Here is a 20,525-nt window from a genome sequence, read left to right on the forward strand (position 1 = left end):
ATAGCAGTTTTTATTTGATTTCTTTATTTAACAATATTAAGTGTCTACTATATACTAGATATTAGGATACAAACACTTTAAAAATGATCCTTGTTTTTACAGAGCCCGCAACTCAAGAAGGAGCCAAACAAACCAACAAATATCATACGGTACAAATCCAAGATGCTAAAAGGCAAGGAATCTATAAAAGACTGAGAGATCAAGAACCTGCAAAAGGGACATCTGAACGAAGTCTTAAAGAATGACTGAGTTGAGTAACGTAAAATGGGGAGAGAGCGTTCAAGCCAGAGAAGACAGGAAGGCAACAAGCACAGATGCATTTATTCATTCCTTTACTCCTGAAGGGACGGTAAGTCTTAGTGGCTCCGTGGATCCAAGTCCTAACTCTACCACATACTAGCTGCTGTGTACACTCTTAGCAAATTATTTAACCTCCCCATAATTTAGGTGTATAACCTGCAAAGTGGCAGTAATAAAGTAGGTCACTGTGAAGATTAAACTAGTCTAGATAAAGCACTCAAACAGTACCCTGCGTAAGTCAATATCCAATAAATGTTATTTTTATTTATTCATAATGACCATCATTCATTCTCTCACTATTTACTAAGTATCCATTACAATTCCAGTGAGAAGCATAAAGAGGTGAAACCATTTTCAGAGACCTAAGAGCAAACATCCAGAATGGCTGCAGTAAGGGTATTTAGAGAAGTATTAGAGAAAAAAACTAGAGAGACAAATGCCAGAAGATGACGGATTCTGTGTGCCAGGCTAGGGTGTGAACGTCACCCTAAATATAATGAGAAAGATGTAAGATTTGCTTTTCAGAAAGAATGCTCTCAAAGCAGACTGGAGGATGGCTTGAAAGGGGGGCTAAATGAAAGAACACAAACCGGCTGCCCAACAAGTCACTGACACTGAAATGGGGGAGAATAAAACAGGTAAATCTAACATTTAGAAAGCAGAATCAACAGAACATAGTAAACAACTAGAAACTGGGTGCAAGAAAGGTTCGTGGTGATGGTATGAGAAAAGATGACACCTAATTTTCTGGTTTAGGCAACAGGGTAGAATTAGTTCCCAAAAGAAGGGGTGCAGGAGGGGCCAGTATGTGTGTGTGTGTGCAGATGCATGTATGTATACGGGCGATGCACGTGTTTGTATGGGAGTGTATGTACATGCACACACGCATGTATACATTTGCAAGGGTCTAGACTAAAGATACGTTTAGGACTTATCATAATAGGTAATTAACACATGTATGGTCCTACATAAGGAAGCCCAGTGAGCTGGTATGAGCTAGAGACGTAGAGGTCTGAGGACAGAGACATTCAGGGTACAGACAGAGGCAAGCGTAATGATAAAGGGCCCAGGAGGAACTGCCTAGAGAAAGGGAAGAAGTTGGAATGTTGTATCACGGATAAAAAGAACAAGAGTATTCTAAGAAGTACTACTAGTCAATATGCCAGTAAGTGAGCAGAGAGAGGACTCTTTTCCTATTCACTACAGCTGTAAAAACAAAGGCTACCCTCGCAGGAGAAACCACACACCCACTCTTTTTAAAAACAATTTACAACAGCCAGGACATGGAAGCAACCTGAGTGTCCATCGACAGGTGAATGGATAAAGAAGATGTGGCACATATATACAATGGAATATTGCTCAGCCATAAAAAGAAACGAAATTGAGTAATTTGTAGTGAGGTGGATGGACCTAGAGTCTGTCATACAAAGTAAAGTAAGTCAGAAAGAGAAAAATAAATACCGTATGCTAACACATATATATGGAATCTAAAAAAAAAAAGAAAAAAACAGTTCTGATGAACCTAGGGGCAGGACAGGAATAAAGACGCAGATGTACAGAATGGACTTGAGGACACGGGAAGGGGGAAAGGTAAGCTGGGATGAAGTGAGAGAGTGGCATGGACATATATACACTACTAAACGTAAAATAGATAGCTAGTGGGAAGCAGCCGCATAGCACAGGGAGATCAGCTCGGTGCTTTGTGACCACCTAGAGGGGTGGGATAGGGAGGGTGGGAGGGAGATGCAAGAGGGAGGAGATATGGGGACATATGTATATGTATAACTGATTCACTTTGTTATAAAGCAGAAGCTAACACACCATTGTAAAGCAATTATACTTCAATAAAGATGTTAAAAAAAAGAAAAAAGAAAAGAAAAATTACAAACCAAACCAAAAAAAAAAAAAAAAAAAGTGTTCTCTTCCAGTATGCAGAATGAGAACATTGTTGGATGGGAAAGTTTGAGAAAGACTCATTTATATTATCTTATGAGGAACACTAAAAGCGGTTTTGCCAAGTTGAATTTCCCTATCATTTTCCACTCTGATAAAGTTAGAATATGGACAAGCAGAATTATTTTGCAGAAAAAATGTATCTACTGTAATATATTTGAGCTCCAGATGTCCAACAGTGACCTAGGCTGCCAGCGAACAGAGAGTCTGTATTCATGGACATCCCACAGGTCTGTGGTTCTGCATGAGGCTCTGGGATCTCCACACTAAGTTCAGCCACGGTCCTTGGCCATGGAGAGTGTATAGTAAAATGAGCAGAAACAACTTTAGTTCCCGTGGCCTTAATAACAAACAATACCCAAGAAAATAATTTCCTCTGCTGGGTTAGTGTAATAGGAAACAAAAGGAAGAGACCTAAAAATAACGGCTTAAATCTCTGTAAAGCTGCAAGCTAAAGAAGGTGCTGTCAGAGCCATGAGTTTAAGAAGTGGTTTCTGGGATTCCTTCCAAATCCATTATCTAAAGAGGAATTTATCCAAATGGAACTTCCTATCATCTGTCTAAGCCATGTTTATTCCATGGTATCATGGAATGTTAGAGCCGAAAGGTATCTCAGACTTAGTGACCTTTTAGTCTAATTCATGTTACAGATGCAGTAACTGAGGTCTAAAGAGGATAAGAAGTCAGCTGTGAGTGAAAACAAAGCCTATTACCGGCGAATCCAGAAATGGTAAAAAAAAAAAAATATATGTTTTTATACAACACTTAAGGAATTTAAATAATAATAACTTAAGTAATTAATAGCCTAATTAATAATGACAAAGCCAACTACCAGAACATTTCCTCCCTACAGAAAAGATCATAATCCTTTCAGCTTATCCTCTCCTTGTCTTTCTTTATAGTTTTATCACGTTTCCCTAAATAATACATTATTTAGTTTTCCTCGCTGTTGAACATTATTACATAAAAGGACTCATCGTATCAATTCTTCAGTGGTTTGTTCCTTTAATTCATTCACGTTTAGTTTTACTGAAGCTGGTTCATCTCCCTGTTGTGTAGCTGTTCTATTGTATGAATGTAACAATTTACTCATCTTAATACTGATGACTGTCTAAGATTACCAGCAGTACTTTGCTGTTATGAGTAATTTTAGTAGATGATTTTTGGTGCACAATTTAGAGTGAAATTGCTGGGTCAAAAGAAACTGAAGTTTAAGTCATAGCGCCAAAGTGTTTTGTCAATAAGTTGTGCAAATTTTCACTCCCCTCAACAGCTGAAACTTGGTCCCGTGCTCCATGTCTTTGCCAAAATTTGAGATTTTCAGGTTTTTAAAACTGGGCCAGTCTGGTGAGTGTGAGGTGGTATTTCATTATGTTTTTTATTTGCTGTTCTCCGATTACAGATGAGGTTGAGCATCTTGTATATCTTTATTAGCCATTCAGGTTTCTTCATTCGCATGTGCTTATCCAAATCTTTTGCACAATTATATATGTTTTTTACTGACATGCGGGAGTTTGTTTTTTTATATTCTAGTTTCTAAACTCTTGGGTGGTTCAGAAGTATTGCAAATATGGAGTCTTTTGATGGCCAAAAGTTCTTAATTTCAATGAAGTCAAATTTATTAGGCTATTTCTTTATGTCCTAAGTAACTTGTCTTTATACTCAAAGTAATAATGTCAGTTTGGTGTCTTACTTTCTAAATCTTTATGGTTTTTTTTGGCTAAATTATATATGTGAGGGGTTCCAATGGTAACAGATAGAACCTTTCTCAAAGGGAAACATTAGTGTTTTAAGTATGATGTTTATTGCAAATATCTTTAATCATGCCTTTTTGATTTTATCATGACTCTCATGAATATTACGAAAAAATCTGTGCATCTGTTGAGATGATCTAATGATTTTACTCCTATAATCAGTTAACGTAGTGAATTACGTTCATAGATTTCCTAATGTGTAACTACCATTAAATTTCTGGAAAAAAGTCAACCTGCCCATGAAGCAGTATCCAGTATCCCTTTTACACCTTGTTAGAATTGGCTGAAAATACTTTGTTTAAATTTTTGCATCTGTGGGCATGAGTGAGCCTGGCTTATAATGTTTTCTTCTCATGCTGTCTTAGGTTTTAGAATCAAGGTTATCCTGGCCTTACAAAAGAGACTGAAGAGTATCTCCCTTTTGCCATAGTCAAAACAGGAATTTTTTGGAATTTGAAGTGGAACCATTTGATTCTGGAATGTGTGGGAGAACCGGCCTGCCTTACACAGTAAATATTGGTTAAATTTAATTAACGTATTTACCATTTATTTTGCTCTTCCTTCCTTCTTGCATTTCAGACATTCCATCTTGGATCTGAGAAAACTTTCTCTCTGAATTACTTTCTTAAAGTACTTCCTTAAGAATTTCTTTCTCCTGTTGGTAGGGTAGTCAGGGTTCAACCAGAGAAGCAGAACCAGTAAAAGATTTAAGAGACAGACAGACAGACAGATACATATATACATATGAGATTTATTATAAGAAACTGGTTTACATGATTATGAGGGCTGGCTAAGCAGGTCAGAAATTCATAGGATAGGCAGTCAGGAAGGACAGACCATGGGCAGGTGGGACCACAGTCAGGGGCCGACGCTGCCACCCACAGGTGTAACTTCTCTCTTTCAGGAAAATCTCAGTCCTGTTTCACAAGCCTTCCAACTGTTTCCGACAGGCCCACCCAGCTTATGTAGGATTATCTTCCTTATTTAAAGCCAAATGATTAGGGGTTTAAATTACACATGTAAAAATACCTTCACAGCAATACTTAGATTAGCATTTGATTAAATAACTGGGGGCCACAGCCTCACCAAGAGGACACATCATTAAAGCCAACACAGAGGGCAAACTCAGCTTTAGCAGGGAAATGTCTTCATGGCACTCTTGCAATTAAAAGGTATTTCAGTCGGTGTAGGATTCTAGGTATTTTTTCTCAACACACTGAAGATATGGCAGTATCTTCTGGATTCCACTGCTGCTGATGTGAAGTCATCTGTCAGTATTTGCTCTCTGAAAGTAATCTGTTGTTTCTCTTTTAAAAAAATTTCCTCTTTATTGAATGTTTTAGAGCTGAATCTGCTGTGCGGGTGTAGATTTCTTATTTCCTCAGTTTGGAGATGTGGGACTTCCTGAATTTATAAAGTGTGCACGTAACTGGCTCCGGCCCTGTCCTTCCAACCAGCATTCTCTCCTCCACTTCCTGTCTGCTCCTTTCAGAACTGACTGTACGGATTTCAGACATTTCCACTCCACCCTTTATGTTTATTAACCTCTTACATTTTCTACTTCTTCATGGCTCTGTACTATATTCCGGATAACTTCTCTTTCACATCTTTCAGTTCAGCAAATCTCTCTTTAGTTAGATCTGACTGGCTATTAACACATCAATTTCCTTTCATCTAAATTACATGCTTCCTTTACCAGAAGTTTATTTGCTACATTCTTAAAATTGTCTTTACATTCTTTAAAGTTTTTACGCCTTGAACATTTTTAAAGTTTGTCTTTTATTTCTTTGAACATCTTAAGCACAGCTATTTTATATTCTACTTCTGTTACATCCAGTATTTGAAGTCTCTGCAAGTCAGTTTCTGTCTGCTGTTTCTGGTTCATGATTTGTTTCCCCGTACGTCTAATGACTTTTAGGAGTGAAATTTCTCTTTGGGATCTTAGCTGGGAGAATTCCTTGATGTCTGGATGAAGGTGGATTCCTCAAGGAGGATGCGTATTTGCTTCTGCCTGAGGGCACTAACAGTCAGGATAACTTTACACTTGACTTGAGTTTGCTCAGACCAAATCAGGAATTATTAATTCAGGCTTCAGAGTCCTGTGCATGCTGGTGAGTGGCAACTTCTCAGCAGCGCTCTTTCCTCCCCTCCACTCATGCCAGAGCTTCAGATGTACAATCCCCAGGAAGTGGCTGAAGGGAAGGAGCACCTTTATTTCTTGTTTACCTTTACACTAAGTCTTCCCAGATTTATGGGAGTTGAATCTCCTATCACACTTCTCATCTTGGAGAGTAAGCACTGGGCTTCGTCTCCGGTGACCCTCACCACAAGATGTTTTTTCAAATTCTGCATTTTAAATTGTTTTAGTACATAAGTGAGCTCTGAATCCTTCCCTGCCATATTATCAGAAATTACAGTTCACTTTAATGCTTACCTTAAAATTATATGCTTCTCTCCTGGGTTCATGTTCTTTCAATTTTGATGCATAAGAATTGTCGAATAAAGAGAGGACCTGGGTAGTTCTTGACCCGTAATGGATCACAAACTCATGGTCAGGAATATTAATCATTTGTACCTAATAAATATTTTTATATTCTTTCAGAAAGATCAGTAGTGTCTTTGAGAATTCATCTATGTTGATAATTTTTATCAATCGATTCCTATTTTTTTTCCCTTTTCCCCCCAAGCTTTAGTGAAGCCTAACTGGTATAAAAAAAACTGCACATAATTAATGCAGACAATTTGCTGAGTTTGGGCAGATGTATATACTCCTGCTACCTTCACCACAATCCAGGTGATAAACATGTCCATCACCTCCAAAAGTTTCCTTGTGTCCATTTATGTTCCTGTTTGTGTGTGTGTGGTAAGAACATTAGCAGGAGATCCACACTCCTAACACATTCCAAAGCACACAACACTGTACTGTCGGCACCTCAGATGCTGGACCTGACTCACCTTTACAACTTTGTGACGCTGTCAACAGAATCTCAAGTCCTTTCAGGGATACCTTCAACTATCTCTTTCTTAAGGTTCATAAAATAGTATCAAGTTCAAGAACACGGTCAATTGGTGTACGTAAAACTATCCAAGTTGTCCTATAATCGGTTCTACTTTGACTATTTTCATATTTTACATTTAGCCTTTTTGACCAAGTTATACTTTTAAAAAATCCTGCATAGATATGTACTTTGTTAATGTAACTGCTCTAAGGATGAGGCAGACCCTAAAATTTATGAGCTTCCACAAAGTTTCATGCACTGTCGAGCTGAGAGTGCACACGTGTTAATTCACATAAACTGTATCACAACCTGTGGGGCAGGGTACGATCGATACTTGCTATTTTATAGAAAAAGAAACAGATACTTATGAACAAAAAGCTACTGAGTGACAAAGCCAAGGTTAAACCCAACTCTACCTGACTCCTAAAACACATATGCTATTTGAAGTTACGTAAAAAAAAAAAAAACAAAGACCATGTATGAACTTTATCAGACGATAAGACTCTAGTTACAGAATCTCAAAAAGGGAAGTAATACGTCATTCTACCCAATCATTCAGTCCTTGACCGCCATATAATTTGAGCTTCACAACTCAGCTTTGACAATGGGAGGTACAACTATCTCCTCTTGACAGACAAAAACACAGCAAGGGCACTGATATTTAACTCAACAGTCATGCCCTGGACGACTCGCCTGGGACTGCACTGTGCTATACACGTCAGCATTTACAGACCATCACTCGATCCGGTTCCAGCCCTGGGAAGTAATGCAGTCTATACCGGAGCCCTCTAGGGACAGAGAGCTCCAAAGGGAGCCCACTCCATCCTTGGAAACTCACAAGACATCTTTAATCTGGAAACCCACCAAACCTGGTTCTTTCTGTTCCTGAGAGCTGTGTACTGGACAAATCTAACCCTTTCTTTAAGGTAAACTTTCACATATTGGAAGACAGGTATACCCCCCACAGAGCATTCTTCTAACTCAGATCATTATTTAGAACTTCCTCAGAATACAGATAAATGGTATTGGATTTTTTCACCATGCTGGTTTCTTTACTTATCTAATTTGAAGCTTATTTTGAGTTATTTGGTCTCTTTCCTCTTAACAGACAAAGGAATTTCTATTAACTTGTCCGCTTCTCAAGGGCATCACTGAGTTTTTATTCATGTCTGCATCCTGGCCCCGAGCACAGTTTATGACACACTGTAGATCTTCATTAAATGTTGAATTCACATAGCTAACTTTTACACTTAAAATTGTCACGTGGAATAAGAAAAGTAAGTGTTAAGAACTTAATTTAAATTACGTAAACAGAAACTACGGCAAGCCTAAATTAAGAAACTTGCCGTGATCACACAGTGGGATGAAAGAGACACTGCATCTAAACTTTCTGAAATCTGATGTCAAGCTGCTGATTTTTGAAATGACAGTTTTATTTTCTGAGCCAGAAATCAAGACACACAGAAGGACTATAAATTTTTTCTGAAATTTTCATTTGTGATTATGGAAAGTTTTACAAAGCTTGGAAAGTTACATATTTATAAATCGTTTTTATAAACTGGATTGCATTGGGATGGTCCTATTAAAAAACTCAGTTTGTTTACCATACCCATCTAGTACACTACGATAAGCCCTTCTAAGGTGCCTTACATAACCAGTCTTACCGCTTTTTCTGCTGCGCATGGATACTCCTCTGTGAGACCATCAGCTGAGCAACTTTCAGTGAGGAAGTTTTTAATAGCAAAGTTCAGACATAATTTTACAGTGACAAAAAAGTGTTATAAATTTCTGTTACATTTCTGTAACCTTGTTACATTATAAATTTCTGTTACATTTCTGTAACCTTGTTACAGAACAAAACGTGGAGGTCCACTCTTACCTGCTTAAAAAGCTGGAGGTTAACTGCGGTTTCTAAGAACTGTTTCATCAGACTTGAGCGGTGCTTTACGAAACTCTCCTCACAGAACGTGATGGGCTCACCCTGGATAGAAACAAAGAATTTTGGGGACGTCAACACAAAGTCAGCACAAACCAGCCTATCTGAAGAGGCACCTGGGGGGTCACACAGGAGTGTAAGACACAGAACTTCAAGGTGCTCAGAGTGAGGGAGACCCTTACACATAATGGCTGGAGGTCAGGCTGGCAGAAATATGCCTCGGGCCGATAAGCTTCTGCTATAGCTTCCTAATCAAGGATCCCTTGGGCTCTTAAAAATGGTCACTTTCACTCCCTCAAAGTAAGACTAAATCCCCTAAAAACAAAGATTTAATATCATTAGATTGATTATGAGTATTAAAAATTGCACACAATCTGAACAAGTCCAACAATTATATTTCATTCCCATTAGAAAACATTCTCACCATAAAAATTGCTGCATGCTTTTTGCCATTTATAGTATGATCATTAATTTCTTTTTGAATTAATTAAAAGGTCTTTCAATCACATTCTATTCATGATTGCAAATACAATTCTGACTGGATACTTTCTAGGATAAGCCTCACGTGGCATTTGCCTGAACTTATCCCATTTGCTAAGTAATCACAACTCGGCAAGTGTCTTCTGGCAGCTTGGGCTGTTCGCCGCTCCTCCTCCATCGCAAGGACTTTAATTCCAAACACGGATTCCACAGACTCCCACACGTGACCTCAGGAATCATCTCTCCCTGGCGGACCCCCGCCACCTGCTGCTTCCCTCCACAGCCTGAATGGTCGGTCCTCTTGCCCATTCAACACAGATGAGGACAAGTGACTTAACGGTCAAAATGAAAACAGAGATTAGAGACAATGATTCAGTCCTTATAGTAAATCTTGTAGCAGTCTTTACACTGCAGTAAAAAGGAAAAAACTGAGCTTGTCCGCCTTCTAACAGAACTTTGAAAAAATATTAATTATAATTTAATTTTAAGAAAGAATTATGTCTTGATTACAGGTATCTGTAAGTAAAACTCTGAAAACTGGTTCCTGAATGAATAAAATAATGGGACTAACAATCTGTATAACTCAGCTGTTACCACTGTCTGCCGGAAGTTAATGCACTGCTCCACACAGCAGCCGTTAAGCACATTTAAGGCTATTTAAATTTATTAAAATTAAAACTAAAAATTTAGTTCCTCAGTCGCACCAGCCACATTTGCAATGCTCAGCAGCCGCAAGTGGCTACTGTATCAGACGGCACAGATACAGAACACTTCCTTTATCACAAAGTTTTCTTTGACAGCACTGCTACAAAGGGAAGAAAATAAAATTCAAACTAAGAACTGAAGAAGACAATTCGATAATCTATTAATTGATGCCACCTAGACCAGCCATCAGCTGATGATCTGTAATAAAACTAACATTATACATTTTCATATAGATTGTTGCCATTCTTAAGCGCTAGAGAATGATTTTTAAAAACATATTTTAAGAATTGAATTTACATAAATATATTTTAGATAATCAGAAATACACCATATTTGCCACTATCATAGAACTTACAATCTAATGGGGGAAAAACAACAAACAAGCAATCCTGTTAAAGGTAAAGATCTGTTGTTTTTGAATCCTTCATATCAGCAATATATCTAGTTACACTGGGAGCCCAATACATGTTTTATAAGTGAATAAATGAAATAGCAAGTAAGCTAAAGCCTTGCTCCGTATGACATATTATCTTTTCAAAAGCAAATATAAATTTTAAAAATAAACAAAATCATTGCCTCTAACGGCAGTTCCAACTATATCACTGCTATAACAAAGAAATCAGGACTATTGATAATTTTAATTTTTATTCGATGGATTTTTCGTCCCCAAACATGTGAGAGAGATTTTATTACAGTCTGTAATATGTCTAAAAGTTGTCATTAACATTGCGGAATAGTCTTCAACTCAAATATAAAGTTCTATCTCCAGTTGAAAAGCTTAGACTTCTGATGTTACAAGTAAGCATTTCTTCTGATTGGAGGGAGCAGAGAGCAGGGGTGAAAGTCTCCAGGGAGAAGGGATGGGAGCAAAGTCTACCGACTCTTCCTCAAGAGTTGGGCGTACCTAGTCATCGGCCAACGTGAACTACCTCGAAGAACTCTGTCCTCACTAATCTTGTAGCAATTGCCTGCAATCTGTCAGGAGAAGGAGCAGAGAAAGCTCAGATGTGCTGTACCCCCGTCCTTGATAACAACCATCATGGTAAATGCTTACAACCGAACCTTTAACTGATCAACAGTTTGTTCACTAAGAATCTCAATGATTACGAAGAAGACAAAGCCCTGACACATCTTAGAATTTTCTCTCAGGGGAAAGAAAAATACGGCTTGTTTAACAATGCTGTAAAGTTTTATGTATTAATACACAAGAGTCTCAATTGCTGTCATCCTTGAGGTGTATCCTATGGAACAGATTCTTTTCAATCCAAGTCAAATTGGATGGCGTGGTAAGAAGGAACTCTGCTTAGGATCTTCTGGTTTATTTATGATCTGATTAAAAATCAGGATTAGGATTGAGTAGTTTCTCAAAAACTGTCTTGTTCCAAGTAAGGTGACTACGTATCCAGTGTTGCCCACTAAATTCCCAGTTTATGCCTGCAGTATGAAAGGTTTAATCTGGGGGCATCTGTGGCTTCACAGAGGAAATTTGAGCTGGTTTTGAAAACGAATGGAAGCTTTATGAAACACAGACAGAAAAGACAGTCTTGAGAGAGGACAGACATGGACAAAACGTGGGTAGTGTGCTTGGGGTGGGTGTGAATTAGAGAAAGCACCAAAGTGGGATAATAAGAGGTTGGCTGAGGCCTAGTGGCTACTGGACACGGGTTACAGAGAGTACCAGAGGGAGAGAAAGGGTAGGTTGATCCATCCTGGAAAAGGCCTGAGCCACATTCTAAGACGATGGTTATCTCCTTGAAGGCCTCAAGCAGCTCAAAGAAGCGTGTGTACATGTTTTGGAATGGAGAGCGCATAGGTAAGAGGAAATAATGGAAACAGGCAGATCAATAAATAGTACAAAATAAATCGGCAAGAAAAGACAAACTAGGCAGCAGACAGGAAGAAACAGCAATGACTCTTATTACCTAACATTTATAGGGCACTTATGACTACACTAAAAGTAATAACAGTAGCTAATGACTGCGTAATACTTATTATGTGCCAGGCACTGTGGTAAGGCACTTTACACATATTAACTCATATAAACCTCAAGCTTATTATCATCATATTCTATACATGACTAAACTAGAACAAAGTTTAAGTAACTTGCTCAAGACTGCACAGCATTGTAATTGTTAGAGGCAGGATTCACTCTATGCTCTCAACCTCCAAATTATCCCATTTCTGGGTATCCAAGACTATATGAAATATTTTATTTATTCCACATCATGTAATCTGTAAAAGTACAAAAGCTGTGATAATTATTACATTTTACAGATGAGGAAGCTGAGGCTTAGAAAGTTTAAGTAGATTAACCCAGGTTGTGAGAGTTTGAAGTTCATGTGGTTAATTACGCTACTAAACATTTCATGGCAAAATCAACAGGACTTGTTTATCAACTGATACATAGCAGTGGTTCTCAAAGCGTGGTCCAGGGGCTCTGACCTTTTCATAGGGTCTGCAACACCAAAACTATTTTCATAATAGTGCTAAGATGTTATTTGCCCTTTCACTTTCATTTTCTCACGAGATCCGACTGAGTTTTCCAGAGGCTTCATAATTTGCAATATTGCAACAGACTGAAAGCAGAATCAAACGTGAGAATCCAGCCAGCTTCTTTTAAGTTGGGTAGTAAAGAGATTTGGAAACATGTAAAACAGTGCCATTCTTCTGACCAAATTTTTTGTTTAGAAATAGACTTATTTTTCATGAAACTATGTTTTATGTTAAGCTTAGTAGGTTTGCGTTTTTACCTTTTCATTTTTAAAAATTATTTTTTTCTCCTTCCTTTTTTATTGGTTTGTATTGTTTTGAAATAAATTATCAATAATAACTATTTAAAATATATTGTTTTCATTTCTAATATGGTAAATAGTGATAGATAGACCCAACATAAACAAAAGTTCTTTGATGTCCTTGATAATTTTTAAGAGTATAAAGACATCCAGAGACAAAAAGTTTAAGAACCACAGATATACAAGAAAAAGACAAGCAAGGATCAAAGATGACTCCCAGATTTCTAGCTTGAAGATCAGAAGACGGTATTGTTTATTAAAGACTAGGAATACAGAACAAAAACCAGGTTTAAGAAGAATCTGGTAAAATCAATTGTGGCTTGTGTCTCGGCTTGGGTTCTAAGCCAAGCCTGGGACAGGGATTCTTGTTCAATAGATTCGCTGGCAGAGAATTCTCAGGAAATAGGTACTAAGGGGAACAGGACACGGCAGGGAAAAAAGACAGGCAAGAATGTTGGTTTCATTTGGAGATCAGCTTCAGACTGAACCCATGGAAAAGCACTAATCGTGTGGCAGAGCCCATCCAGCCTTGAGGCCAGGCCAGTTTCCTACTTCCTGTATGGGTCAGGCACTGAACCTGGGCTTCTCGGTGGGAGGGGTAGAGGAGAAGGTGAGGTGCCTGGAAGGCCCTGCCCATTTAGCTAAGGGCAATTTTCCTCTGAAAAGAACACCGGAGGTACAGCCTGGGGAGGGCCTCTAGGACAGTGAAGGCCGGCAGGGTGCTTGAAGGCCACCTGAAGGTACGTAACACAAGCTAGAAAGTCAGGCTTGGAACATGTGTTGTTTAACCTATATTTAGGAAATAGCTGCACAGAGCTAGGTTTTTTTGTTTTTTTTTAAACATCTTTATTGGCGTATAATTGCTTTACAATGGTGTGTTAGCTTCTGCTTTATAACAAAGTGAATCAGTTAAGAGCTAGGTATTAAAGTTAAGCAGATCACCCTACTGAGGGACAAAGATTTATGCAACTGAGAAATACTCATCTATAATCTAATTAATTTCTTAAAATTATATAGCTAATTGACAGAAAAGTAAGTAAATAAATATATAGTTCAGTGGAGACACAGAATAATCAGGTAGAAACATTAAAAGGTGGAAAAGAAAAACTCTTCACAGGAAAATTCTGACATGACGGTAAAGCAACTGACTCTTTTGCTCATGGAGCAGTCATGAGGCAACAGAAAGGAATCAAAACCAAAATCGCTGCACTGGAATGTCACACAAAGGAGCATGGAAGGATGTAAGAAAAACATGATGCATCGTAGAGTAGGAATGAAGTTCTTATTACAGAGAAGAGAACCAGACTTTCCAGAAAGGAACCACCAGCACTGCTCACCATTACATTTAAGTATGTCAGTCAACAAACACATTCTAAGGATGAATCAACAACACACCAGCACTCTACGATGAGGAGCCATTGACAACAGTAAAAACACCAAAGCTCATACTGATTTACCTTTTAAAACATAAAAAGCAGAGCAGAGTCATGATTACCCACAGAACAATGTCACTCTCAGTCACTTGTACAATGACTAATGATTGGGAAGAAAAAGGGTGCCATCCCTGCAGGGTGCCGGGAAATGCAAGTCACTCCTACCTGACAGCATTTACATTACTCAGAACTGCCCTCCACTGGCATCAATCTGGCCCACAAAGACCACGGGATTTACCTCTAGAAGTAAATTCTCCATCCTCCGAATATCCAGAGACATTTGTATCTTTCTTTTAGCACTCATTTTCTGCATTGTATTAAATGTACATCTTTGCATTCCCTGTAGCACCCAACACAGTACCTTGTGTCTTGTGTGTTCAATAAATACCCACTACTTACTATCTGAATTATTTTTATAGGGTAATTAAGGCACAGGTAAGATATGGATGAAATGGAGCTGTTTTTCCTACCCTATTACTATGTTCAGCTTCAGAGAAGTTATCGTTATTGAATTAATATAACATTTTTGTTTCGTTTGTTTTTAAGAATAGATGTGTCTAAAGTTCTAGACTATTCTCCGGAGTGGGAAACTTTGCAAGAGCAAGAAAATACTTAAAACATAGACTAGATCTTTATGCTTTAAGAATGTGTATGACTTAGCAAAGGTTCATATTGGAAAAAAAAAAAAAAAAAAAGGAAGGTGTCAGGAAGAATACTACTGCACAAAAATGTGAAGTAAAATCCAAAGCATCAACATAGTACTTATTCAGTTCCTTAACACACTTGGACGTCATATGTCATGTCACTGTTTCAAAAGGAGTATAAACAAACCAAGCAAAAATGTCTGCATAATGATGGTATATTTACATTTTTTAATTCTCTGAAAGATTCGGCTACCAGTTGTCTCGTGGGAATGTTAAAATATAGTTAGGTTCTCATAGAAAACAGTAAGAAAGATTTTTTCAGGCTATGTAGCGTCTGTCTTCCAAGTGTCCCAGTGCTATTATTATGGCATATCTACTCTCAGTTTAGTGACCATGAAAACAATGCTTCTTTAATTGCTGAGAATCGTTCGTGAAAAGTCGCATGTTCACATCATAAACTTTAGTCATTATTAACAAAAATCTCCTCTTATGTACATATTATTACAGGAGTGTATCCTAAGTTATTAGATCTGTCTTGAAAAAACATAGCTGTCAATGTTCCACCGGCCTGTGATTCAGCAAGTTAAGATGGGAAAAGAAATTGATTTTTTTTTTAGGGACAGCTGCTTCTAGCACTTGGGATAAACATGAACACTTTAAAAGATCAATAGATTTATGTATTAATTTTATACATACTATGATAAAATACATTTCTCTTCCCCACAATCTAAGGACAAACATCCTCTATTCTCATGACACATATTACCAGTGATATACAGATGGAACCCGCCGTACTAGCCAAGTCCCCAGTTCTCCCTGCCCCATACTAGTTGTGCAGTATTTTTACATTTTCACTAAAAAATTAAGCAAAATTCCCTCTCTATTAAAAAAAAAAAAAAAGAGCAGAAAGGGGATGCAACCATATTCCATCTGAAAGCCAAATACCAAATACTTCTTTTGTAGAAACCATCTTAAGGTCAAAAAGTACTCAAGGTTGGGTAATAAGATGAGTGGGTACCTCACGTGCTTTGGGAACCACACCACTGTGAGGGGTGAGTACCTAAACTGTCCAACTCGGATTCTGAAGTCTCTAACAAGTTAGCAGTTACAAATTTGTTAAATGGAAGCTTTAAGGCAAAGATTTAGTGATTGGCCACTTAAATTATGGATGTCAATCCTGTACTTAAATTGCTTGAACTTAATCACAAAATGTAACTCGCTGATAATGTTTTAAAGGAACATAATCCAAAAAATGTCTGAAGGACAGCACTTGCTACCAGTCAAACAGGGGCCCAGATCACTAGCTAATCTTTATTTCAAAAAGAATTTCCTTTTTATCCATTAGCAAGGCTCACAGCAGCCCAGAAAAGCTTGAGTGTTTGAAACTACAGACATCATCCTAAATATTCAAAGGAACAGATTTCAGCATTATCTCTATGCTCTTAGGGTAATAAAGTATATGCTTTTGAATATACTAAGCAATATTTTAACTCAGGCAAACATTTCTTTAGCATTAGCTGTTGGTCAAAAATTTGACTTTTACTTTTTAATAGCTTGTGATACAAATGATACAGAGGTACAAATGATGACCCTTTATTAGTTACTTAGTGCAATCATTTAAGAGTATTCTCATGTTTATGGCAATGTTTTTCTTCTGGGGGATCAGCAGAAGGTACTTTATTTTAGCTATGCTAAGGGAATTTTCCTTACCAAATTTACTACTTCTAAAATGTCATTTTTAATGATCATAGCTAATATATAGAGCATTAACTATATGCCAGGCACTGCTCTAGTAACTTACATACATGAACTCATTTTATCCTCTGAACAACCCAAGAAGTATTACTGCTTTTTTTTTTTTTAAACACATGAGGAAACTAAAGCACTAAGAGGTTATTTGCCCAAAGTCATACAACTAGTTAGCCACAGAATGAGGATTCAAGCTCTGTTTTAGAGTCTGTGCCCTTAGCACTTTTATTCCATTTATTTAGCACATTAGCTTGATCTCCCGTTTTTGAATTCTTAAAAAGTAGCTAACTTGCTGCTGGCTAAAATCCAAAACCAACAAAACATCCATTATTTTATTGAAATCACTTTCCAAAAACTTTAAGGAGTTCTATAATTTTCTCTGTAATTAAGAGCAGGTACCATTTATTTGTCAATCATGTCAGTGTGTCATTCAGAGAGTGTAAATTAGGCACTAGGAGAAAAGTGACAACATATTAAGTGTTGTCACTTAGACATTCTAAGTGCTTAATTTATAAAATAAGTTACTCTTTGGCAGTATTTGGCATGTGCATTTGAAAATGAATATTCAGATCATCCTGAGGGCTCTCCCTCACAACCCACAACCAGCTGGTTCCCCAGTGCCACTGCAGAGGGTGCAGAGGGAAGAGGAAGAAGCAGTTTGGGTGGTGGCAGTCACCCCAGGTGGACAAAACCATGCATGGAAATATATGGCATGAGTAACAAATTATTTCACCAACTTATATGTACTCTATGAGACGCCTATACCATCTGCACCTTTTGAGAAAATTCCTAAGATTGTGTACTGTTTGTTCAGTCTTTACATAAATGTATACCGAGTGTCTTCCATATATCTTCATTGAGAAGAAATGTAAGTTCAGAAAATTTATCTCAAGGAGTAGATGATATGAGGATGGAGGCCTAATGGAACGAAACACTCCTCCACACTGAAGCAGGACCGGGACCGTGGGAAGGACAGATCCAGATGCAGCCCCACTCGTCACCAGCTGGGGAACCTTAGTGGAGGTTTTTAAACTCTATGAGCATCACTTTTCTTATCTTTAAAATGAAAGGGGTAATATTTTGAGGCTTGTAAAGATTAAATGAAAGAGTTAATTCAAAGCGCCCATCAATGCCTGGTATCCAGTGGGCGCTCAACAGTTATTATTTTAAGAGCAATTAATAAATTATTAATGTCAGGAAAAATAATAATAAAAGAACTATAATAAATAATATATAAAAAAGGGAAAAGAAATGTGTTAAGGAAAGTAAATATAATCATTTCACAGAAAGAAAGTGTCACTATAAACTACTGCTTCAAGGATCAGGAAAGAACTAGATGGCCATTAAAAGCTAGAAAGATAAAAGCACTGCCAGGAAGAAAGAACATTGTAAATAAGGGTTTGGAAGCCTGAGAAGCTTGGGACATTTAGAGCCTCAGGCAGAATTCTCTGAGTTGAGGTCAAAGTTTTGAAAAAAAATAAAGGAAGACACAGACCACCTGCCCATCACGAGGGCCTTGAACGCCAGGCGAAGGCAGGGCCCTGAGACTCTGGTCCGTCACAGACCAATCAACAGGTTCAATTTTGTCATATGTAAGGGAAATACTGGTTCATTTTTTGTGTGTGTATAAACAATCACGAAATTTCAAAAAGTAATACCTAGTTAAAGAATTCATATCCATGAAAAGCTATTTTGTAATATTTCCCTTTCCAATTGTACTCCAGTAGCTAGAGGATACCAGTAAAATATATTTATGATGAAAAGAGACAAAACCATGAAATAATTGTAACTAACTTCTAAACTTGGTTCTTTTTTTTTTTTTTTTTTTACATCAATCAGAAAATATATCAAAGATATATGCCTGCTATGTAAATGTCCAAAAAGAGTCCATGGTTATTTGTAAAGATAATACCTAAAACAACAAAAACAACAAATATTTTATATACAATAAATAATTTTCCTTAAAAACTATTTTGAAAATATATAAGAAAAAAATGTCCAAATACATTCAGTATACTTTAAAAATTGAGCTTTCATTCAAAGACTGAGTCAAAAGAAATGTGAAGGCATACAGAATGAAAATACCATCCCCCAACTCCCAGAAAGAACCAGCAGTAGAAAGGAAAGGAGAAAACATCAAACATAAAAAGGAAAAATATAGATAAATTAACAAATAAATTTATAAGATGTGATCAATAGACAGGAAAGACATTCTCTGACAAATTTAAATATTTTCCCACAGATGCTGAGAATCTGGCTTTCACGATCTTTAAAAAAAAAAAGTCAAGAGTCATTGAAATCCTGTACCCCTACTATCTGCTCAATTAAGCTCAAAGAGGGAGAAAATCAAGCTACAAAAACTATAGTAAGTAATTAATGTTCAAGATGGAATATTTTAATAATTTTAACTGTCACCTAACAACACTGATAATTTAAATCGTTTAAGAAAATTTTCTCTTCAATCCGCTTTCCTCAAATCTGAAGTCTTTTACAAATTTAAAAAGGAAAATGAAAAGAAAAATGTAGCTTATAGATTAATAAGTATTTAAATGCGGCAAAATTCAAGCAAAGTGATACTTTTAACTTTCCTCCTGTACTGTAAAACTTGAAAGCAATCTCTTTCAAAGAATTTGATATCTAAAATCAATCACTAATTTTGTCTTTCAAACCCATTTTTGTTTCAATTGATGTTCACTAATTTTAATGACTATGCTCTACTGTAGTGTGGATGACTGGTTTCCAGTCTTGTGAAGAATGAGACCCTGTCACTGTCAATAATTTTTGAAGACTCCCCCATGTGAGATATGTATACTCTGTACGGTACTATGAGTTCTATATAATGTTTTTAAAAATACACACATATTTCAAAAGGATTAGCATGCAAATTAGACCATATGCACTTTTCCAGAGACAGCAGCTGATCTGCCTAACTCAATAACTCCTCAGAGGTACAAGAGCCACTGGGTGGGAACCACTAATTTAGAAGTCAGTTCGGAAAGCATATAACCCGTTCACACTTGTTTAGTGCTTCATGGTTTATGACAGGATTTACACACCAACCCTGAAAGGTAAGACAGAGAAGGTATAAGAATTCTCACTTTACAAATAAGATGGAAGTCGAGAGAAACTAAAGAAATGGGTCGAGGTTACACAGCCTTAAGAATGGTGAAATTCCCATTAGATAACAGGTCTTATTACTTATTACTAACTCAATAATTTTAATCCATTTATTCACCTGGTCATGAAAGGGCAGTGTAATCATTTTCGTAAAATCAGACTAACATGCTTAACCAATAATTCCGAGAGAAAAAAACATATTTTAATTTATACCTTGTTGGACCATCTAAAAACTTGGGTTGCAATTCTACATAATAATCATTTGGGGGGTATTAAAACAAGAAAGAAATGGCAAAGTGAGCTAGGATATGCTAAATAGATAAGCCCATGTAGAAAAGTGTTATGAATTAGGAAGACAATAAATTTCCAAATGTTGCAAAATGTTCAAGTTCTAATATTTTTAAACTTTCACGTTATACTTGTCATTTCTAAACTCTAATCTAATAAACCCAACTGTCTGGTTAATTTCTTAGTAATCTTAACAAGATTGGGTAGTTACTCTAAGACTTAGTAACACAATCCATTAATTAGTTACCAGTAAGAATTCCAATTTTAGAACAATAAACAAGGTGCTATGCAAGAGAATGTGGGAAATATTAACTCAGGGTTATTTACTAAAAGAACTAAAACCATAAAGTCAAGAAACTGGAGGTGGAACATCAT

General features: G+C 37.0%; 1 protein-coding gene across 3 annotated transcripts in view; it reads right to left on the bottom strand.

Annotated features, from left to right (window-relative positions):
* Positions 1-20,525, bottom strand: part of DENND1B (DENN domain containing 1B) — a 258,260-nt gene that overhangs the window by 65,372 nt on the left and 172,363 nt on the right. For all 3 annotated transcript variants that reach the window (XM_068541850.1, XM_068541853.1, XM_068541852.1), the window contains one exon: positions 8,886-8,987. In XM_068541850.1, coding sequence (XP_068397951.1) covers positions 8,886-8,987 — 102 coding nt within the window. The remainder of the gene's footprint in view (positions 1-8,885; positions 8,988-20,525) is intronic.

This window comes from Eschrichtius robustus, chromosome 3 (assembly GCF_028021215.1).
Source record: "Eschrichtius robustus isolate mEscRob2 chromosome 3, mEscRob2.pri, whole genome shotgun sequence".
NCBI lineage: Eukaryota > Metazoa > Chordata > Mammalia > Artiodactyla > Eschrichtiidae > Eschrichtius > Eschrichtius robustus.